Source organism: Manihot esculenta, chromosome 8 (assembly GCF_001659605.2).
Source record: "Manihot esculenta cultivar AM560-2 chromosome 8, M.esculenta_v8, whole genome shotgun sequence".
Taxonomy (NCBI): Eukaryota; Viridiplantae; Streptophyta; class Magnoliopsida; order Malpighiales; family Euphorbiaceae; genus Manihot; species Manihot esculenta.
The window spans coordinates 35323518-35343660 of record NC_035168.2 but is presented as its reverse complement, the minus strand read 5'-3'; the positions used below and the strand labels follow the sequence as shown (position 1 = coordinate 35343660).

At 38.3% G+C, this 20143-nt stretch overlaps 1 protein-coding gene and 1 long non-coding RNA gene across 3 annotated transcripts; both read left to right on the top strand.

Moving 5' to 3' along the window:
* Positions 1-1403: 1403 nt before the first annotated feature.
* Positions 1404-11015, top strand: LOC110621014 (topless-related protein 3). Of its 2 annotated transcripts, XM_021765007.2 has the most exons (25): positions 1406-1851; positions 3000-3179; positions 3275-3388; positions 3774-3932; positions 4305-4479; positions 4575-4704; positions 4825-4937; positions 5087-5222; positions 5312-5421; positions 5609-5678; positions 5751-5824; positions 5925-6020; positions 6095-6187; positions 6686-6813; positions 7018-7255; positions 7325-7492; positions 7582-7668; positions 8226-8378; positions 8461-8571; positions 8703-8882; positions 8967-9095; positions 9195-9290; positions 9969-10151; positions 10233-10408; positions 10542-11015. In XM_021765007.2, the coding sequence occupies exons 1-25, from the start codon at positions 1772-1774 to the stop codon at positions 10756-10758; spliced, it is 3396 nt and encodes a 1131-aa protein (XP_021620699.1). In that variant the 5' UTR covers positions 1406-1771; the 3' UTR covers positions 10759-11015. The 2 variants fall into 2 exon arrangements, with proteins under 2 accessions (XP_043815134.1, XP_021620699.1); XM_043959199.1 differs by lacking the exon at positions 8967-9095 and having other exon boundaries at positions 1404-1851.
* Positions 11016-17947: 6932 nt separating this feature from the next.
* Positions 17948-19518, top strand: LOC122724409. Its single transcript, XR_006351808.1, has 3 exons — positions 17948-18037; positions 18501-18835; positions 18932-19518. It is a non-coding gene; the product is annotated as an uncharacterized LOC122724409 (long non-coding RNA).
* The last annotated feature ends 625 nt before the right edge of the window (positions 19519-20143 follow it).

Below are 20143 nucleotides of genomic sequence, written 5' to 3'. Positions count from 1 at the left end.
CATGTTATAAATATTTATAAATTGATAAAGTAGATAATTATAATTTTATTATTTTATAAAATTTAAAGTTTAATCAATAAAATTTCGAGTGTAATTAGTAATTAGTAAAATTATATCTGACTTTCTTTTTTTATAAATTATTAATAATATAATTAATTTATATTAGTTATTATAATTCTTATAATTTTACAGATTCAATAAGTTACCATTTTAATTAAATATTTGATAAAATAATATAAAGATCTGAGCACATATTTAACTTATGTCTTCCTTTTTCTTTTTTAGTTTTATTTTCTCCTAATTTTTCTTTAAATAAATATCATATCATTTTTTTTCTCTTTTTTTTGGTAGACCATATAATTTTCTCCTTAATACTATTTCTACTTTCTTCCCTTTTAGAATTTTCAGCCTATTAGAAATCTAAATTTCCTTTTTAGTAGAGTTTTTATCACGTATTGCCTATTAAAATGAGTTCAAAATTTAATAAAATATTTTTTTATTGAGAAAAAATACATTATATTTATGTATAATTTTTAAAAAAAAAAACATTATAGTTATTTCTTGAAAACTTATAAATGAATTATTAATCTTTTATAAAAATGAAAAATACTGAATGAGCAAATTATATTATTATTATAATTTCATATTAGAATTTAATATTAAAAATTTTTTGTATGTATATTCTCATAATTAATTAATCATTATGACATGTATAGTTTGATTCATTAAGTTTGGGAGAAAATTTACTTTTCAATTTGGTATGATTATTTTTTACGAAAATAATTTAAATAAGTTTTATAAAATTATGTATAAATTTATTTTAAATTTTTTTTTGAAAATTGAAAAAGAAATTAATTTTTTTTATTTTAAATAAAAAATTAGAAAAATATTAAATTGAATTAAATTTATGTAAAATTTTTATTCTAAATATAAAATATATTTAATATATTCAGATTTAATCCCGCCACTTCAAATCTATATAAAACAAAAAAAATTTGTTTAAATCATTCCGCATAAAATAGCAGGTGCTGCAATTTCTCCCTCAAATTGGCGATTTTTCCACTGACAAAAGATTCTTAAAACAGACCTCGTTATTTTTTTTGTCTTAAACCACTCGCGCTTCCATATCGCGTTCCTTTTAACACTTTCTCAATCGAGGATATCTCGCGATATTTTAATTGAACGCGGATTGGGCAGATGATAAAAAGAGAGAGAAATATTCAAAAGTGAAAACGACAGTAAGCAATTAAGGGGGGCCGACTGGACGTGTGTAGCGGATATTCACCATATTTAAATTTGTGGTTTTGAATCCGCTGCACCGTCTTTTCTGTTCGTATCATTTCACGCTGTTATAAGCTATCAGCTGCTTATCATAAGACTGCGAAATGATCAATAATTGCAGTGTCTTATAACTGATAAGTCAGTACAGATGAAAGACCCTGTGCAACGCATTGAAGATAGCGAGAAGTCTCTCTTTTTCATTTCTTCTCTCTTGTTTATCCTCTCTCAAAAGCAACCTCTGAAACCCTAGAACGCCTCGGATTTCGAGCTCGGTTTGAGCCAGGAAGTTCCAGAATTTGGTGACTTGAGCTTAGATTTGTGATTCAGCTTCGAAATTTGGGACTAATTTGCGTATTCTTTGTTGAGCTGGGCGCTTCTGTGTCTTTTCAATTGAAAGCTCTCTGGCTATTCAATTGAGAGCTCTCTGCTTGTTTGGTTTTAGGAGTTTGGTGTCTGGATCGGTTGGTTTTGGAATTTGGGAGCTCTAGCAATGTCGTCTTTGAGTAGAGAATTGGTATTTCTCATACTTCAGTTTCTTGAAGAAGAGAAATTCAAGGAGTCTGTGCATAAGTAAGCCCCCTCCTCTCTCTCCTTCTCCAGCGTCAATATGTTGGTGTATGCTTAAGTATAAGTAGGTGCTCCATTAGGTTCAATTGAGTGGTGGTTCTGTGTATATTTGGTTTTTGTATTCCCTTTCTTTCCGAGACAGGTGTTTCCTTGGTCATGGAACAAACAATGGGAAAGAAAAGAGAGTTAAGCGAGGAGGTCAAAATTTGAAAGGCTTAGCTTAAGACCTTAAGTGTGGAGTTTGTTTATTTTTTTGAATGAATAAAAGTCTGTATTCTGACTCAAAGGTTTGTTTAAGATGTAGCTGAGTTTTAGCTGAGTTTTGGATTTTGTCTGTGGGGTTTAAGTAATGCAAATGATATGGTTTGCTGTCTTGGTTTGGTTGGGGTTCTTGGTTGTTCTAAGATCTAAATAATGTGAGAATTCTTTTCTTGTTTTGAGTGAATATCACGTTAATTTGTGAGTTTCAAAAGATCGGATTGTTTCGTTTCATGTAACAGGGAATTTGTCTTAGTTTATAAGTTGGTCAAAGTAGCTTATAGAGCTCTACAAAAGCTGACTTATTTATTTACAACATTTTTTTAGCATATAAGCTAAAAAAAAAATCTTTGAAGTCTAGTTTCTCATTTTTGGTGCTTATAATCGTTAGTTTGATAAATTATTTTAGTATATTTCCTCATTTAATTTTAAAGTTTCACTACATACCTTATTTAGTATTCTTTTTTGTAATTTTAAGAATAAGTATGCTTCTAAGCTATTTATCAAATATGTCAACTTATTATCAGCCACTTTTAAGTATTTTAATCAAGCCTGTTATTATTTAAAATTTTAAATGCTTATAAGCTTAAAACAACTTTATAGTGCCTATAATTTCATTTTCCTAAGCTAAGCCAAATATCCTTTAAGACTAAACCCAATTAACATGTGTTATAATGGTGTCGAAAGAAGGAGGATTTGAGTTTCTGAGAAGCATATCAAAAGAGATGTTTGACAGTTTTTTGAACTATGGAAACTCTAAAAGTCAGCCAGACAGTTAAACTGTGTGTTGAGCCGGGGATTTGTTTTTGTTGGTTTTAAATTAATTGCCATGATTTAATTAGGAAGTAAATAGATTGGAAAATTTTTGCTAAAGTATTCTTTTTCCTCCTTAGACTTGAGAAGGAGTCAGGATTTTTCTTCAACATGAAGTACTTTGAGGAGAAAGTTCAGGCTGGAGAATGGGAGGAAGTTGAAAAATACTTATCTGGATTTACCAAGGTCGACGATAACAGATACTCCATGAAGATATTCTTTGAGATTAGGAAGCAGAAATATCTTGAAGCTCTTGATCGGTATGCTGAGCTTGGATTTGTTTCTAGTTTACTTGATATAGTTTCTTTATAGTTGAAAGGATGTGATTTTGTTATCTTTTGGTTTCTTGTTACAGGCAAGACAAGGCGAAGGGTGTTGAAATTTTGGTGAATGATCTAAAAGTGTTCTCAACATTTAATGAAGAACTGTATAAAGAAATTACTCAGCTTTTAACACTTGGAAATTTTAGGTAATTCTTTTTCACGATATGTTATATTCATTACCTAGCCTGGTGGACCATGACTTTTGTTAATATTTTTTATGTTTGGTTTTTGAGAGATTGCTGAGAATAGACATAAATTGAGTATTAAAAATTGCATTGTTTGGATGAAGAAATGGATATTTTAACTCAAGTGAACTTAATTGATCGACTTGTATTGGCTAAAAATTTGTTCACTTCTCTGAATCTGAACCACCAAAGCAATTCACTTTTCCCACACTCCATCCAACCAATAATGCTAATGTGCTAGACAGGTGCTTAATTCATGGAATTTCCTGCTTTGCATATGTGGGTTTATGGAATTGGTGAACAGTGTAATCCATTATAATATTGTTTTTCCTGGTTATTATAACAGGGAAAATGAACAGTTGTCCAAGTATGGGGATACGAAAACAGCTCGTAGCATAATGTGGATAGAGCTGAAGAAGCTCATTGAAGCAAATCCTCTTTTCCGTGATAAATTTGCCTTTCCTTCTCTGAAGTCATCCAGATTGAGGACTTTAATTAATCAAAGGTAAAGTCTAACCCAATAGTTTTCCTTTGTTCTCTCTGTTTTTGCAATAAAACATCATGCTTAAGTTATTGTGTTTAGCAGGAAATCTACATATTTCATATTATTATTGAATTATTTTCAATTAATCAGAAAAATAGTTAATTAAATTAGCCATGCTTGAGTTCACTTTATGTTTGGGAAGCTTCTTCTCTCTCTCTCTCTCTCTGTGTGTGTGTGTGTGTGTGAAGTTTTTATTTGTTCGCATTTTTGTTTCAGCAAAATAATCAGCCACTTAATGCCTCTGCTGTTATTGCTTTTTTCTTGATAGTCCTTGCATATTTTTCTGCATGTTGCTGTCATGATTCATATTACTGCTCTATTTGGTTTTTGCAGTTTAAACTGGCAGCATCAGTTATGCAAGAATCCGAGGCCAAACCCAGACATTAAGACTCTATTCGCAGACCATGCATGTACACCTCCCAATGGTCCTCTTGCTCCTGCACCTGTCAACCTTCCAGTAGCTGCACCAGCGAAGCCTTTGGCTTATACAACTCTCGGGGTGCATGGTGTATGATATCTTAAATCTTAATTTTCTAATCCAGGCTGAGGCCATGATTTTGGAATTTATCCATTGAGTACTTCCTTTTCAATTTTTGTCTATAGCCCTTTCCACCCACTGCAGCAGCAGCTAATGCTGGTGCATTAGCTGGTTGGATGACAAATGCTTCTGCTCCTTCACCCGTTCAAGTGGCTGTTGTCACTGCATCATCAATACCTGTTCCACAAAATCAAGGTTTAGTTTTGATATATATTCTTAAACTGAAACAATTTGAAACTTCTAATATCTTAATTTTTTTATATTATTCCTAATGTGGCAAATAATGAATTAAAGAAGTGGACTTTGCTCCTTCAGTTTCCATCTTGAAACGGCCAAGAACACCACCAACAGCTCCAGGTATGGTTGATTATCAAAGTCCTGATGAACAACTAATGAAACGTCTACGGCCTGCTCAATCTGTTGAGGAGGTAACTTCAAATTGATTTTATCCATTTGTTTAATTTTAGGAAATTCTTTTATCATTCTTTTTATCATTGTGCAGCTGAACTGTTCTCAGGTCTGCTTTCTTTGTTTCATCTATAAAGTTGGGTAGATTCCCTTTACTTCATTTTTCCAGGTAACATATCCAGCATCTCGGCAGCAGGCATCTTGGTCTTTAGATGACCTGCCTAGGACAGTGGCTTTGAATTTGCATCAAGGTTCAGCTGTCACAAGCATGGATTTTCATCCTTCTCACCACACATTACTTCTTGGTATATTGAAATTTGTTTTAATTATTTGGACTACATCTTTTATATTTATTTATAAACTTTCATTATGACAAATTGCGTCACTTTGGCAGTTGGTTCTGCTAATGGTGAGGTTACACTGTGGGAACTTGGGCTACGGGAGAGGTTGGTTTCAAAGCCCTTTAAGATTTGGGAAATGACAGCCTATCCATTACAATTTCAGGTTATATGAAATACATTGTTTATTTATTCATTGGAAATTTACTTGTCCTATTATTCATTTCTGGATGTCCTCTATTGAATTGATTTGGCTGGTATTGGAAGTCGAAGAATGATTCATTGCACTGTTAATGTGGTATCTCTTGTCAGTTTCATTAGAAACATACGTCACCACTGAGAATTTCATGCAGGCTTCCCTTGTCAAAGATGCACCAATTTCTGTCAATCGCGTTACTTGGAGTCCTGATGGAAATCTTGTAGGTCGGTGCCTTTTAACGAATGCTGAACACTAATAAGTTTTCCTTTAGTACCTTATCAGTTTTGTTGCTACAGGGGTTGCATTTAATAAACATTTGATTCACTTGTATGCTTACACTGGGTCAAATGATCTACGCCAGCAGTTAGAGGTCAGTTGGTAGCTGCATGACATGGGAGCCGAAATCTGTAACTTAAGCATTAACTTGCCTTCCTGTTCTTAATTTTTTTTTTTTAATTAAACAAACACAGATTGATGCTCATGTTGGAGGGGTTAATGACTTGGCTTTTGCTCATCCAAACAAACAACTGTGTGTGGTAACCTGCGGAGATGATAAGCTAATAAAGGTAAGGGATTAAATTTCATTAGAGGATTTGTTAAATTAGAGTTTCAGCATTATCTAATATAAGATGAGAAACAGGTGTGGGATCTAGGGGGACAGAAACTGTTTAATTTTGAAGGTCACGAGGCTCCGGTCTATTCTATATGTCCTCATCACAAAGAAAACATCCAGGTATTTTAGGACATATGAATGCACTTATTTATTCTTATTTTATGCTTGCATTTTTCACTTTCTAGGAAGTAACTCAAAAAATATAACTGAAAAATATGTTCATTTGCTAGTAACTTCTATCTTGGTTCAGTGTGGATGTAATTATCTCAAAAGCACTGATACGTTTTTGGACTTCTACCATTTTAAAGGCATTATACCTATATTGATTAAGTCCTCTTTGTGAAATTTTCATAAATTCACATGGTTTATTCTACATGATCTCAGTCTATCCAGCCAGATAGAAATTGATTGTCTTCTGAAATTCTGCCTAGTTCAGTCTCATTTCATTCATCTCAAATTGCTTATTTCCCTGATAACACCACATTTTCAATTGCACTGCCCATCCCTATTAGACTCTTATCCACTATGGTGCTGCTAGTCTGTTTGATGATGTATATCAATTAGCATTTTAGTGATGATATTTCAGTGGCATTGATTGTTCTAGTTGTGAACTTGCAGTTCATATTCTCAACTGCTATTGATGGAAAAATAAAGGCCTGGCTGTATGATAATTTGGGATCTAGAGTTGACTATGATGCTCCAGGCCGCTGGTGCACTACAATGCTTTATAGTGCTGATGGTAGTAGGTAAGACCATTGAATTGTGAATTGGAAAAAAAGTAAAGAAACAATGCATGTGGAGTTGTAAATTTGAGGTGTTTACTTCTTCATCCTTTTCCCCCTTATTTTTAAGCATATAGTTCAAATTCTTCGATGACATTTTCCTTCTTTATTGTTGTATATTGTTTTATTTTGGATTTTAACATGCTGTTCACTACTACAATCATTCAGGTTATTCTCTTGTGGAACAAGTAAAGAAGGGGATTCTTTCCTAGTTGAATGGAATGAAAGTGAAGGAGCAATAAAGCGGCATTATGCTGGATTTAGAAAGAAATCAACAATGGGTGTGGTACAGTTTGACACCACACAAAACCATTTTTTGGCTGCAGGTGAAGATAATCAGATAAAGTTTTGGGATATGGATAATCCCAATGTGCTTATAAGTACAGATGCCGATGGTGGACTACCGGTTAGTTATTTGATTTAGTAGTGTGATACATATTCTTTTAAAGGCATCTAATCATATAAATTGCTACAGAGTCTCCCTCGCCTGAGATTCAACAAGGAAGGATATCTACTTGCTGTTACAACTGCAGACAATGGATTCAAGATACTTGCAAATGCTACTGGTCTCAGATCATTGAGACCGGTAGAAACTCCAGCTTTTGAAGCTTTGAAATCGCCTATTGAATCAGCAGCTATCAAGGTTTTCTTGATTTCTTTTACTCTTAAGTGATTATTCTTCTGGAAGAAAAAGTGCTGAGATGTAGAGGAAATTCTCTGTCCATTGATCAGGTTTCTGGCACTTCTGGTGTTACAAATGTGATTCCAGTCAATTGTAAAGTGGAAAGAAGCTCTCCTGTTAGGCCTTCTCCAATTCTTGTATGACTTGCTACACGATTTAATTCTGGTTTTTTTTATTTTAGTTTGGGTCTTATGAAATGTTACATGGCAGTTATTCCATTTATTATTTGCTTGGATTAGTTTAATTTTATAAGATGGCAATATCGGTTGTGGGCTTGCAGCTGCTTGGTTTAGTTAAAGCGTGTCTAAGGAAAAAAGGTTTGTGCACATGTCAGAGAAAAAGTAACCAACTAAGTATTGTAAAAGAGATGTCACGTACAAGTTAGAGAAAAAGGGGGTCATCTATTCCACCTTCCTAAAAATGTGCTTGTTTCCAGACACTTAACTGTTACATGATGTTGAGGCATGCATTTAATACTTTGCATGTCATTCAATGTGGACTTTGTTTCTCGAGATATAGTGGATAAACTCATCTTTCCAGAAAATAAACTCTGTGTTCATGGTGTCCTATTTATGATAATTGCAGTTGCCTACTGGCCTAAGGAAACTCTTTTCTGTTAATTCTTTCCAAATACAGCAGTTTACTTGCTTTGTTGGCAAGGATCAATTTGACTTTTTTGGCTTTCTTGTTCAAGAATGGAGTTGATAACTTGAATAGAAGCATGGACAAGCCCAGAACTGTGGACGATGTAATTGATAAATCAAAGCCATGGCAGTTGGCTGAAATTGTGGATCCAGGGGACTGCCGTTTAGTTACCTTGCCTGACAGCACGAACACTTCCAGCAAGGTTTGTTGTGTTTCATGTTGTATCAATTTGTTTTACATGACTTTCTTTCCAATAGTTCTATGATAAGGTCATTTTTATCCAGGTTGTTCGACTTCTTTATACAAATTCTGGTGTTGGCATTTTGGCACTTGGGTCAAAGGGTATTCAGAAGCTTTGGAAGTGGACGCGTAATGATCAGAATGTAACTGGAAAGGTAATGACTTTTTTAATAGTAGTTCATGTGATGATTTCCATTATTTTTTCCCCTTGTTTTAGTTATTTCTATATCTAGTTTAATGTTTGCTTTCGTTGTTTAATGATATTTTAAAATTTCTGTGTTTAAAGGCCACTGCCAGTGTTGTTCCACAGCTTTGGCAACCAAACAGTGGTCTTCTTATGGCTAATGATGTATCAGGTGTTAACCTTGAAGAAGCAGTCCCATGCATAGCACTTTCAAAGAATGACTCATATGTAATGTCAGCAGCTGGAGGAAAAGTTTCACTGTTTAATATGATGACATTCAAGGTATGTATACTCGATTTTTTTTTGGCATATCATCATCATCATTGTTGTCATTTTTAATTTTCACAATGAATGCTTGGTCGGCAGGTAATGACAACATTCATGTCTCCTCCTCCTGCTTCAACCTTCCTGGCATTTCATCCTCATGATAATAACATTATAGCCATTGGAATGGAGGATTCAGCTATTCATATCTATAATGTTCGAGTGGATGAGGTGATGAATTGCTTGAATAACACCCCCTCCCCCCCCCCCCCAAAAAAAAAAGAGGGTTTCTAGTGGAATCTGACCTTATATCTATTCTTTGTTTTCTAGGTGAAATCAAAATTGAAGGGGCATCAGAAGAGAATTACTGGTCTAGCTTTTTCCACCAATCTCAATATCTTGGTTTCTTCGGGTGCTGATGCTCAAGTAAGTGGGAGGCATGCTGCTTCTTATTTAAAAAAGTTAGGAACTCCATTAATGCCTAACAAAAATGTGTTTGGGTTGCATGCATACACACAAGTTGGTTAAGTTACCATCTGAGAGGGCTTTCTGTATGATTCCTCATCTTTTGATTTTTGGGGTTGTCTCTTTTTCTTGTCAAACTTGTAGCTGTCTGTTACAGTTCAATTTTCTGCTTTGGTATCCACTTGTCATGTTCATTGATTATAAGCATTAAGGAGGGAGTTCAGATTTAACATTATTATTGATTTGATAAGAGGGAAGAGGTTTGCAAGAGGGGGGCAGGGGGTTGGTGGTGAATTCCCAAGTCATGTCCTGGGGTTATAGAATTATAGTTTGATGCAACATTGGAACATATTTTTAATCAAGTGTTATTCTTGGAATCAAATTCCCCAATGTACAGCAAAATGTCTCTCTTTTGCCATCTTAGATGGAATGTCCTCTGCACCAATTAGGTTGCAAAACAGTGTTTGCTTTTATGCTACCAGTTAATGTAGTGACTATTTTCTGCAGCTTTGTGTTGGCAAAATATCTTTTTTTTTTTTTATTGTTTTGCCCGTCTTACATGGAATGTATGCACCAATTAGGTTGCAAAACAATGTTTGCTCTTATGGCACCAGTTAATGTGGTGACTATTTTTTGCAGCTTTGTGTCTGGAGTATCGACACATGGGAGAAAAGGAAATCACTTACAATCCAAATTCCAGCAGGAAATGCACCTAATGGCGACACCCGGGTACAATTCCACTCTGATCAGACCCGCTTGCTGGTGGTTCATGAGACCCAGTTGGCAATATATGATGCCTCCAAAATGGAACCTGTGCGGCAGGTAGTAGGTTGATGTTAATATTTCACATGCAGTTGCATTTAGAAGATTTAGTTACTATGTTCTTGTCCCATTCTGTTTCAGTGGGTACCACAAGATGCATTGTCTGCTCCCCTATCTTATGCGGCATACTCTTGCAACAGCCAATTAATTTATGCCTCATTTCGTGATGGTAATATTGGGGTATTTGATGCTGATAGCTTGAGACTAAGGTGCCGTATTGCTTCATCAGCATACCTGTCCCAGGCAACCATGAATGGGTAATGTGGTGTCTTCCTTGTATGGGTTTGCTGCTACTGTTTAATCCTTTTCTATGTGCTGGTAGATATAGAAGTCACGTGTCATTCATGAACCACAGTAAACTCTAACAAATTTATATTTATTTTATTTTAGAAGCCAATCCGTTTACCCTCTTGTTGTTGCTGCACATCCCCAAGAGGCCAACCAATTAGCTATAGGGTTGACAGATGGATCTGTCAAAGTGATGGAACCCACAGAATCAGAGGGAAAATGGGGATCAACTCCGCCTGCTGATAATGGTACGCTGAATGGCAGGACTACATCATCATCTACAACTAGTAACCACACACCTGATCAGTTACAGAGATGAAATTCCTTGTATTCTACTTAGGTTGCATCTGTAATTTACCAACATAGAATTTAGGTTCCTAATTCCCTATGTCCCTTATCAAAGGTAAGTTTGGACATGAATGATTAGAGATATGCTCATTCTTGTATACTAATGTGTAGTTAGCAGTAGTTATTTGATTTTTTCTTTAACCACGCTCGGGTTATGAGCTCTTTCAAACGGTTATTATATTGATAATTTATTTTACCATCAAATAAACTTAATTGTGATTGTGATTCCCTTGTGCTTTAGAAGTTGTAAAATGGACAAAAGGATGTTTTATGTGCATGGGAAGGGCAGTGATGGTAATCCCCACTGGTAGTTTGAAACTTAAATAGTTGGAGTGAGACTAGGTCAGTGTAACGGTCAACTGCCTACTTGCGGCAGGTAGCTGTTTCGTCCCACATCAGTAGATTGAAAAAAATGGAATGGTATATAATAGTTAGCACAAAATTACTAAATAATTTGGGTTAACCATTTTGGGTCAAGTGAAAAGTGGGTCCAAAAGTTATTTGAACCAGTTTGGATTCGGCTATTTCAATTGGTATCACTCTAGGTTAGACAAATTGTGTGGAGTTAGTGGGCCTGTGAGAAAAGGGTTATCTGTGAGAGACGAGGTGGAGTCGCCCGAGGAACTAGCGAATCACAACCCAAAGATCCAATCCTGGTTTAGCAATTGTATCCATCCAGTTGCGCCGAGGACGTCGCCCGGTCTTGGTTTAGCAATTGTATCTATCCAGTTGCGACAGCTAGTGGGCCTGCGAGGAAAGGGCTACTCGTGAGAGACGAGGTAGAGCTGTCCGAGGTACTAGCGAACCACAATATTCAAGGGTTCGATCCTGATTTAGCAATTGTATCCATCCAGTTGCGACGAGGACGTCGCAAATTTAGCGGGGCCGAGTGTAATGGTAAGCTGTCTGCTTGCGGCACGCAGCTGTTCCGTCCCACATCGGTAGATTTGAAAAAAATTGAATTGTATATAATAGTTGGTATGAAACTACTAAATAATTTGAGTTAACCATTTTGGACCAAAGTGAAAAGTGGGCCCAAAAGTTATTTGGATCAGTTTGAGCCTGACTGTTTCAATTAGTCTCATTTTGGCATTTTTGTTAATTTTTTTTTTAATTTTTTGTGCCAAACGTACGACTTTAGCTTCTGGATAGGCATGCTTTGTTGAGAGAAGAACAATAGTGTGGTAACGAAGCAAGAAGGATGAGGTTTAGGGAAGTGGCAGAGTCAAGCAACATGGAGAATCGGGGTAGTTGGTTCAACAGAGAATGAATGCCGGGGGTTAATGTGGTATGTTATAGGGGTGTGCATCGGTCGGTTCGGTTCGGTACCGAATCGAACCGGCCAAAACTGAATTAACCGAATTGTTTCAAAATGTAAACCGAACCGAACCAAATAAGATAGAAAACCGAACCGAATCGAACCGAACCGGTTCGGTTCGGTTCAAAACCGATTTTTGAACTTTTTTTTCTAATTTCATTGAATTATATTATAATTTGGACCAAATAACATAAACAAGACGCAGTTCCACAAGCAGTAAATCCATCAAATGAACTGTAGCACTAAAACTAAAGGAAAAAAGAAATCAGCAAAACACTAACAGATCAAAGTAGCAACAAAATTTATCAGAAACACAATACCAAAACACTCAAAAACAAAACCCAAAAAAGCATAATTCAAACACTTACAGCAACCAAATTTCATCCTAGAAAGAACCCAGAAATTACTCACCAAAAAATTTTCTTAAAAAAACAAATACCTGAGCTAACTCTACCAACACGGTGAGACTGAGCAACTGAACCTTCTTTGAGTATTTAGAGTGTTGTTCTACAGCCTGTGAGAGAGACGGCTGTGAATCATTGAAACTTACAAGCTAAACTTACAAGCTAAGTTCATGAAACTTACAGTGAAAAGAGTCTCGCGAGCGACGGCTATGAGAGAGAGAGACGCGAGCGATGGCCGTGAGAGAGAGACGCGAAGGGTGGCAGGGTGGGTGGCCGGTGGGTGGCTGTGGGACTAGCGACTGGGGTGGGTGGCTGTGGCTACGGATTGAAGACGCGAAGGATGGAGATTAGGGATTTGGTTTGAGAGAGACAAGGTATGCGCCGCGTGAAGAATGACGAGGGATAGGAAGTGAATTGATATAACCTATAATAAAACGCTGCGTTTAAAATTAAATCGGTCGGTTCGGTTCGACCGAATTATTTTGACTCCAAAACCGAACCGAACCGACCAACCCGAAATTTCTAAAAATTAAAACCGAACCGAATCGATTTTATTTTAAAACCGAACCAAATTATTAAATTAAATCGGTTCAGTCGGTTTATTCGGTTCGAACCGAACAGTGCTCAGCCCTAGTATGTTATTTCTAAAATTTGTGTTCTTTGAGTTGACACGGCCATTTGTTGATCATTTGATGCTAGTTGTAGAGATGAATCATCGATGGAGAAAAAAGAAATCCTTTTGGGATTGATAACTTGTTGCCAATAATCCACGACATGCCACCTATTAACATAAAAAAAATGCTGAAAAATATTTCCCTGTTAATGTTCTATAATCCAAAGAATAGGGTTTATAATAGTTGTGTAAGTTTGTCCGGAGAGGAGGGTATTCATCTACTTTTATTCCTTCTCTTTCCTATGCTAATGACGCCTAACAGTCTCTCTACTACAGTGCCACCAGCCTCTGTCATGCATGTTTATACGTACAAGGTGTCAGATGCCCTCTCCACGTCAAACGACCATTTAATTCCTTTCGGCGCGCGTGAAGGCAGGGCTGCGAGGTGACTCGGCCTGCTGTCCTTCCTCATGTCACGTCACCAGGCTGACCTTCTTCCCGAGGGACCTGGGATCATGAGTGATCTGGTTCGCTTCATGGGTCTAAACCAAGGCTGAAGATATTGGACTGGTCCGCTAGGAAGGCTATATGGGTTTTGGGCCAGTGTTGCCTTCATGGGCCCGGCCTCAATCTGAGACGCGTGAAGCCCGGCTGTCATCAATTGCCCCTTTACCTTCTCAGCAGTTATTACATGAGTGATGGGGTTAAATATCTAAGCCTTCATAATGACCGCACGGCTCGAAAACGACTCTTCACAAAACGTCTTTTCCTTGCCTTTACTATCTTCAAATTCAAATTCTCAAACCTCTGCCAAACCCCTCTTCCTTTTCTACTCTCTGTGCGCTTCATCTCTTCCGTCTTCCTGTCAAATTATCTCTAAGGTACGTTTCTCATATTGCAATGGACGGTCCTAAGTTGCCTGATGTCATGAACTTAGAGTCCAATGTTATCCCTTCTTCCCTGGCGACCCTTTTCTCTCGGAAATATCTGAATACCCCTCTATTCCGGATTAGGGCTCCCCACTGCAACGAGAGGATTGTTTTTCCCGATCCTCCACCCTTTGGTCTAGTTGACCCTCAAAAGGATCGTAGCCTAGTCATTTTTGTCAAAAAACGTGAGTTTGGCTTAACCTTCCCTTTCTCCCCATTTTTTGTTGAGATCTTCCAATATTTTAGTATAACTCCTCGTATGTAGGGGTGAGCATTCGGTCGGTTTGGTTCGATTTAAATCGAAAATCAAAATTTTAGTATTTATGAAAATCGAATCGAATTGATTTTGATCAGAAATCAAATCAAACCGAATCGGTCTGATTCAGTTCGATTCGATTCAGTTTGATTGGTTTCGATTTTTAATTTTTTTTATTTTTTACACTTTATTTTTAGTATTTTAAAATTTAATTAAAATATTTTAATTTTAATATAATTTAATTTATCTATATTATTGAAAATAACATATTATTATCACTAATCGGTTTGGTTCAGTTTTTTGATTTTTGTCTGATCAAAATCGAACTGAACCGAAATAACCAAAATTTCTGAAATTAAAAATTGAACCAAACCGAATTGAATAAAAAACCGAACTAAAATTTTAAATTAATTCGGTTCGGTCGGTTTTTTCAGTTTGAACCGAATACTGCTCACCCCTACTCGTATGCTTGCTCCCAACTCGATTCTCTTCATGTGTTCCTTTGAGTTTGTCTGTCTGAGCTGGGATTTCACTCCTATAGCTCGTTTATTTTCCACCTTTTTCCGTCTAGTCTGTGCAAGCCAGGGTTTTTACTATTTTGCCCCCCGAGGAGGATTGTCTATCTTCTCGAGGCACAAAGACTCCATCAAAGGCTAGATAGAGGGGTTCGCTGTGGCGGAGCTAAAGGGGGGTCCCAAGTTGTCCTAGCAAGTAGATCTCCCTTGGAGGGATGTTCCTCCGGGCTGCAATGACCTTCCTTAGCTGACCTTCTCTGAACAGGTCGGCCTTCTCAGACTGACTTTTGTTAAGTGGAAGTATGATAATGAGAAGTACATGTTTGTGTCTAGTCTCCAGAACTGCAAGGATGCTGGTATTTGCTTTGTTGATGTGCTGTCTTCCCTTATTTTCATCTTTTATTGGGTATGCTTCTAACTCGTTTGATTTTTGTTTCTTTGTAGCTTCCAAACTCCACATGGAGAAGATCAAGCCCCCAAAGAATTTCGTCTTGTCTCGAGAGAGCATGAGGGCTACTCTGGACGCCTTTCGAGCTGGATTGTCGGTGGCTGATGCGACTCAGGAGGTTGCCGAGACCATCTCTCCTCGGTCAACTGGTCGAGCCATTCCTCCTGCCCCGACCTCTTCTCATGCTTTGGCACCGGGCTCTAAGGGTCTTCATTCGGGAGCTTCCAAGGCCTCCAGTCGTAGCCGATCTCACTCCTCCTCCAGGTCTCCCACAGCTCCAAAGTCTAAGCCAGCCTCAATCCTGACGTCTCGGGAGCTCGTCGCCATCGAGGAATCCGCTGAGGACGTCTCGCGGGGAGAGGATGAGGTCACTTCTACTACTGAAGGCATTCCCCAGGAAGGCACCGAGGTTCTCCCAACTGTTGGTGGTGTTTCTGAGGGTGGGGCCGAGGTCGTTCTGGCTGGCCAAAGTATCTCTGAGGACGAGGCAAAGGCCAAAGCCATTCCAGCTGCTTCTCGCTTGAAAAAGACCTCGGCTAGTGGTGGTATCGTTGTCAAGGAGGCCACTGGCAAGCGAGCTCCTCTCTTAGAGTTTCCTGCTATGGCTCTCGCCCCGAAGAAGGCTCGCGTTCCTAAGCAGCCTGCTCCAACTCTCCCTCCTGCCGAGAAGAAGAAGACGTTTGTGGAGCCGTTACACTCTGCCCCGGCCAACGAGATTTTGAATGCCGATGAAATCACTCCCCAGTCCCCCGTGAGCATTGTTGCCAGGCTGTTGCGGGAGAGGATGTTCGGTGGGGTCACTGATGCCTTAGACCCACGTTTACTCGCTCTCATTAGCCTTTTGGCCTGTTCTACTTGGGAGCAAGTGGCTTTTCGCTCCCGAACTCGAGAGGAGCTAGGGGACACAATCAGGGAGATGCTCCTTATGGTGAGATATTTCCTCTCTCCCCCTATAATACCCGGCTAGACCCCGGCACCGGAATTCCTACTTTCCGGCGGAATGTCCGTTGGAATCTGAAATTCTAGGATGTCGGAGTTTTCTAGAAGGGTAAAAGAAAGGTTTTCCAAAATGTTTTTTCATGTTTTTATTGTTTTAATTAAGCAAATTGGAGTTTTGAAAAGAAAAGACTAAGGAGGGAAGAAACCAGGTTCGGCCGCCGAACCTCAAGTTTGGCCGTCGAACATAGGGCTGTTTAGGGGGCACGTTAGGCTGCCGAAGGTGGTGGAGCTGTGGAGACAGTTTTGGCCGCCGAAGGTGGTTGACCGGCCACCTATAAAAGGGGCCTTTGTCCGGAATGGAGGTGAGTTTTCTCTCTCTTTTCGGGCATAGGTGAGTTCATGCTCTCCTTTGGTTGTTTTTATGCTTTTTCGTTAAATCCCTCATGTTTTCATGAGTTTTTAGTTTGGTTTTGAAGATTTTGAGTTAAAGAGCAAAGGTTTGAGGCTTGGAGACTTCGGATCTAGTTTTCTTGACATCACCGAGTTTGGACCATCAATCCTCTCGATCTTCAAGAGGTAAGCATGGATCCTCACCTCTCCTTATGTTTTAAGTATGTTTTGAGGGTTTTAAGGGAGTTTTATGCATGTTTTAGAGTGGATCATGATGGTTAGGGTTTATGTTGATCATAAGCCATATGTGTGTATTTGTGTTGTTTTTGGGGGTTTGAGCTAGTTCTAAGCCCCTATATGCATGAATAAGGGTATATGCATGTGTTTGAGAGGTTGGTTGCTTGTTGTGCATGTTTGGAGAGGTTTGGAAGGCTTGGGAGGCTTCTTGTGTGCGAGGCTGAGTTCTGAAAGAACTCAGGTTCGGCAGCCGAAGCCATGTTCGGCCGCCGAACGCCTTGAGGAGGCTGTTTTGGCTGCCTAAACTCGCTCCCGAAAGTTTGGACTTTCGGCTCTGGCGTGGAGTTTCGGCCGCCGAACCTGCCCTCGAAGGTTGGTGAGTTTCGGCTCTGAACCCCTTTCGGCTGCCAAAGGTGCCCCCGAAAGTGGCTGAGTTTCGGCTCTGGAGGGACTTTCGGCCGCCGAACCTGCCGCTGAAAGTGCCCTGTCCAGCCTTCCTTTGCATGTTTTTCCATGCAGGTTTAAGTTGTTTTAGGGGGGTTTTTGGGGAGATATTTAGAGTTATGTTAGAGTATGTTTGGTCCCTCATTTGAGTCCACCTTTGTAGGATCGGACCCGAGAAACTGAGGAGGCCCACAGAGTTGGCTGGTTCAGAATTAGTCCAGCGTCTGCTAGAGGTGAGTAGAACTAAACTATGTTTTAAATTAATGAAAGGGTTTTTAGCATGACCCATGCATCATGAATGCCATGTATATAATAGGTTGTTTGCATTAGAATTTACGAATATGTTGCATTGTATAATTTGATGATGATGATGTGGATGGATATTGAATGATCCTCTAGCCCTCAATATGATACCATATGACATGAGATGATATGATATGTATGATATGTAAGTCCAGGCCGAGGCCCATTCTACGCCCCTGGCATGATTGGTTATGTTATGTTATGTTAAGAGAAAGTCCAGGTCGAGACCCATTCTACGCCCCTGTCACGGTTGGATATGTAGAGGGTTATTGGTGACAAGTCCATCCTTGATGTGATTTACTTGTGATGTGACGCATTTCATAATGGCATATGATATTTAAATGTTTTTATTATTCTACTCACTGGGCTCTAATAGCTCACCCCTCTCCCTAACCCCATGTTTTCAGGGCCAGAGAGAAGACAGGGTATCAGCAAGGGTAAAGAGTATGTAATAGTGAGTAGCGGACATGTATTGTATAAGTAATGTAATGTTATGTCTATTGAGATATAGTATTGTGCTTGGCCCTAGAGTATGGATAATCCCTTTTGTACATGATCTGTATGTAATGTTTTATTGATGTTATATGATGAGAACCAAGCTTGATATGTAATGATGACCCATCTAGAGCATTTGATGAGGGCTCTAGTATGGAGTTTTATGGTTACAGAGTTAGTGCATGTGCAGGTCAAGCTTGGTAGATGAAAAAGTTTAAAGTTTTATGTATATGTTTGATCATGTTTGGGATTATACCAGTTGTACAGGATGCATAGTAGGCTTGCTACGGGTCCCGACGACCTTAAGTCGATATGGATCCTAGCGCCGGTAGCGGTCCGGTTTCCGGGTCGTTACACCCCCCTTTTTTGTGTTGTTCTTATTCTCGTTGTTTTCTAATTTTGTTGCCTTTTCTCTTTGCCAGATGATGGGTGTCTTCATGGAGATCGATGCTCGTGATTGGTCATTCCAGAGCACGGTGGACCGCCAGATTGAGGAGGCCCGTCACGAGGAAAACCTTGTAGCTACAAGTGATGTCTAGGGCCAGCTTGCCGCAGCTCAGGGTCACTTGAAGGACCTTAATGACGAGCTAACTTGGACACAAGACGCCATTAGGAGGGCTGACGAGAGGGCAACTACAGCGAAGTCTCGTCGTGATGAAGTTTTGGCACAGTTGTCCTCTCTGGAGGAAGCCCAGCAAGAGAGGGATGAAGTTGTGTCTTGGCGAGACGAGGCCTGGTGTCAGTGTGAGGCAGCTAGGTGATCAAAAATAATTTAGCCACATTTTTATTATCTTTATTATTATTTAATTACACATTTTTTCAGCTTAATTTATGTTTTTGTGATGTTTTGTAGAAAAGGAAGAAAATGAAAAGTTGGAGACAAAGTGCAGAAAAAGCTGGAAAATTGATTGGGTTAAAGTGATTTGGCCAAATCACTCGCAGAAAGCTAAAGCAGGAAACTGGGACTGACTTGCAGAAATGATTTGAGCAAGCGATTTGGGCAAATCACTGCCCAAATCAAACTGACGCAGAGGAGGACAACAACGCGGGAAAAAGGAAAATTTTAAATTTCAAAAGCATTAAAGTCCTATCCTACTTCAAACACTACAAGATCAATCATTTGACAACTCCAAAAGTCACACCAAAGAAAATCCTTCACCAAATGAATTCTATTCATTATAAAATACAAAAGCAAGAAGGAATTAAAAGGCCATCTCGAAGTCCAATTCAAAGAAGGATCCCAAGTCCTAAATGAATTAGGACTCTCCACCTATAAAAGGGACAGCACCAAAACCAGCAGGCATCATCGGAAATACTGTAGAAATTCAGCAGTAGCACAACAACTTCTTCTTTTATTTTTCTTCCTTCTTTTTGTGTATTTTTGTCCACCATGAATGGCTAAACTCCTTTTCTAGTTGAAATTGGGAAATTTCAGTTTTGTGATGAATTGGGAGATTTAAAACTCCATTGTTAAACTCCTATTTTTCAATATTTATGCAACTTGTTCTTCATGCTATTATTGCTTTGTTATTAGAATCAATTAAGGCCTGTTGCTTTTAATTACATAAGTGATAAATTGTTAGTTTAAATAATTTAGGTCCGTAATTGCTTAGATTGTCTGAACACAAGCACACTTGGTTGCATAATCTAAACTTGACCACGCGGTTGGCAAGGTTAGAATTAAGTTTCTCTAAGTCTTAATGCAGTTAACAGTTGAAAAGTAAAAAACCCCAATGATGTTCCTTGGGAACTTGTTAACTAGTGTTTGACTAGCGAACATTTCCTAGTCAAACTAAAACAAAGGAGAAATTTGGTTGTGAGAAGCGTCTTCCACAACCTAAACTAATTTATTGAAATAAATAGGAGTATCAAAGAATCAATGATCAATTCTAAACAACTGAAATAGATCCATACTTCAACTAGAGCTTTTCTTCCATTGATTTACTCATCTTTTCATATTATTGCTTTTTCTCACTACTTAGTTTTAATTTTAGTTCTCTATCATCAAAACAAACCCCCCTCTTTTTATTTATTTTTGTTATTTACTTGTCCAAGTCATAATTAG

Excerpts from the sequence above, each read along its gene's own strand:
- LOC110621014 (XM_021765007.2), top strand. The coding sequence starts at position 1,772 with ATGTCGTCTTTGAGTAGAGAATTGGTATTTCTCATACTTCAGTTTCTT. Across the intron at positions 7,669-8,225 it reads TTAGGCCTTCTCCAATTCTT|AATGGAGTTGATAACTTGAA; the intron begins GTATGACTTGCT and ends TTCTTGTTCAAG. Across the intron at positions 8,379-8,460 it reads GCACGAACACTTCCAGCAAG|GTTGTTCGACTTCTTTATAC; the intron begins GTTTGTTGTGTT and ends ATTTTTATCCAG.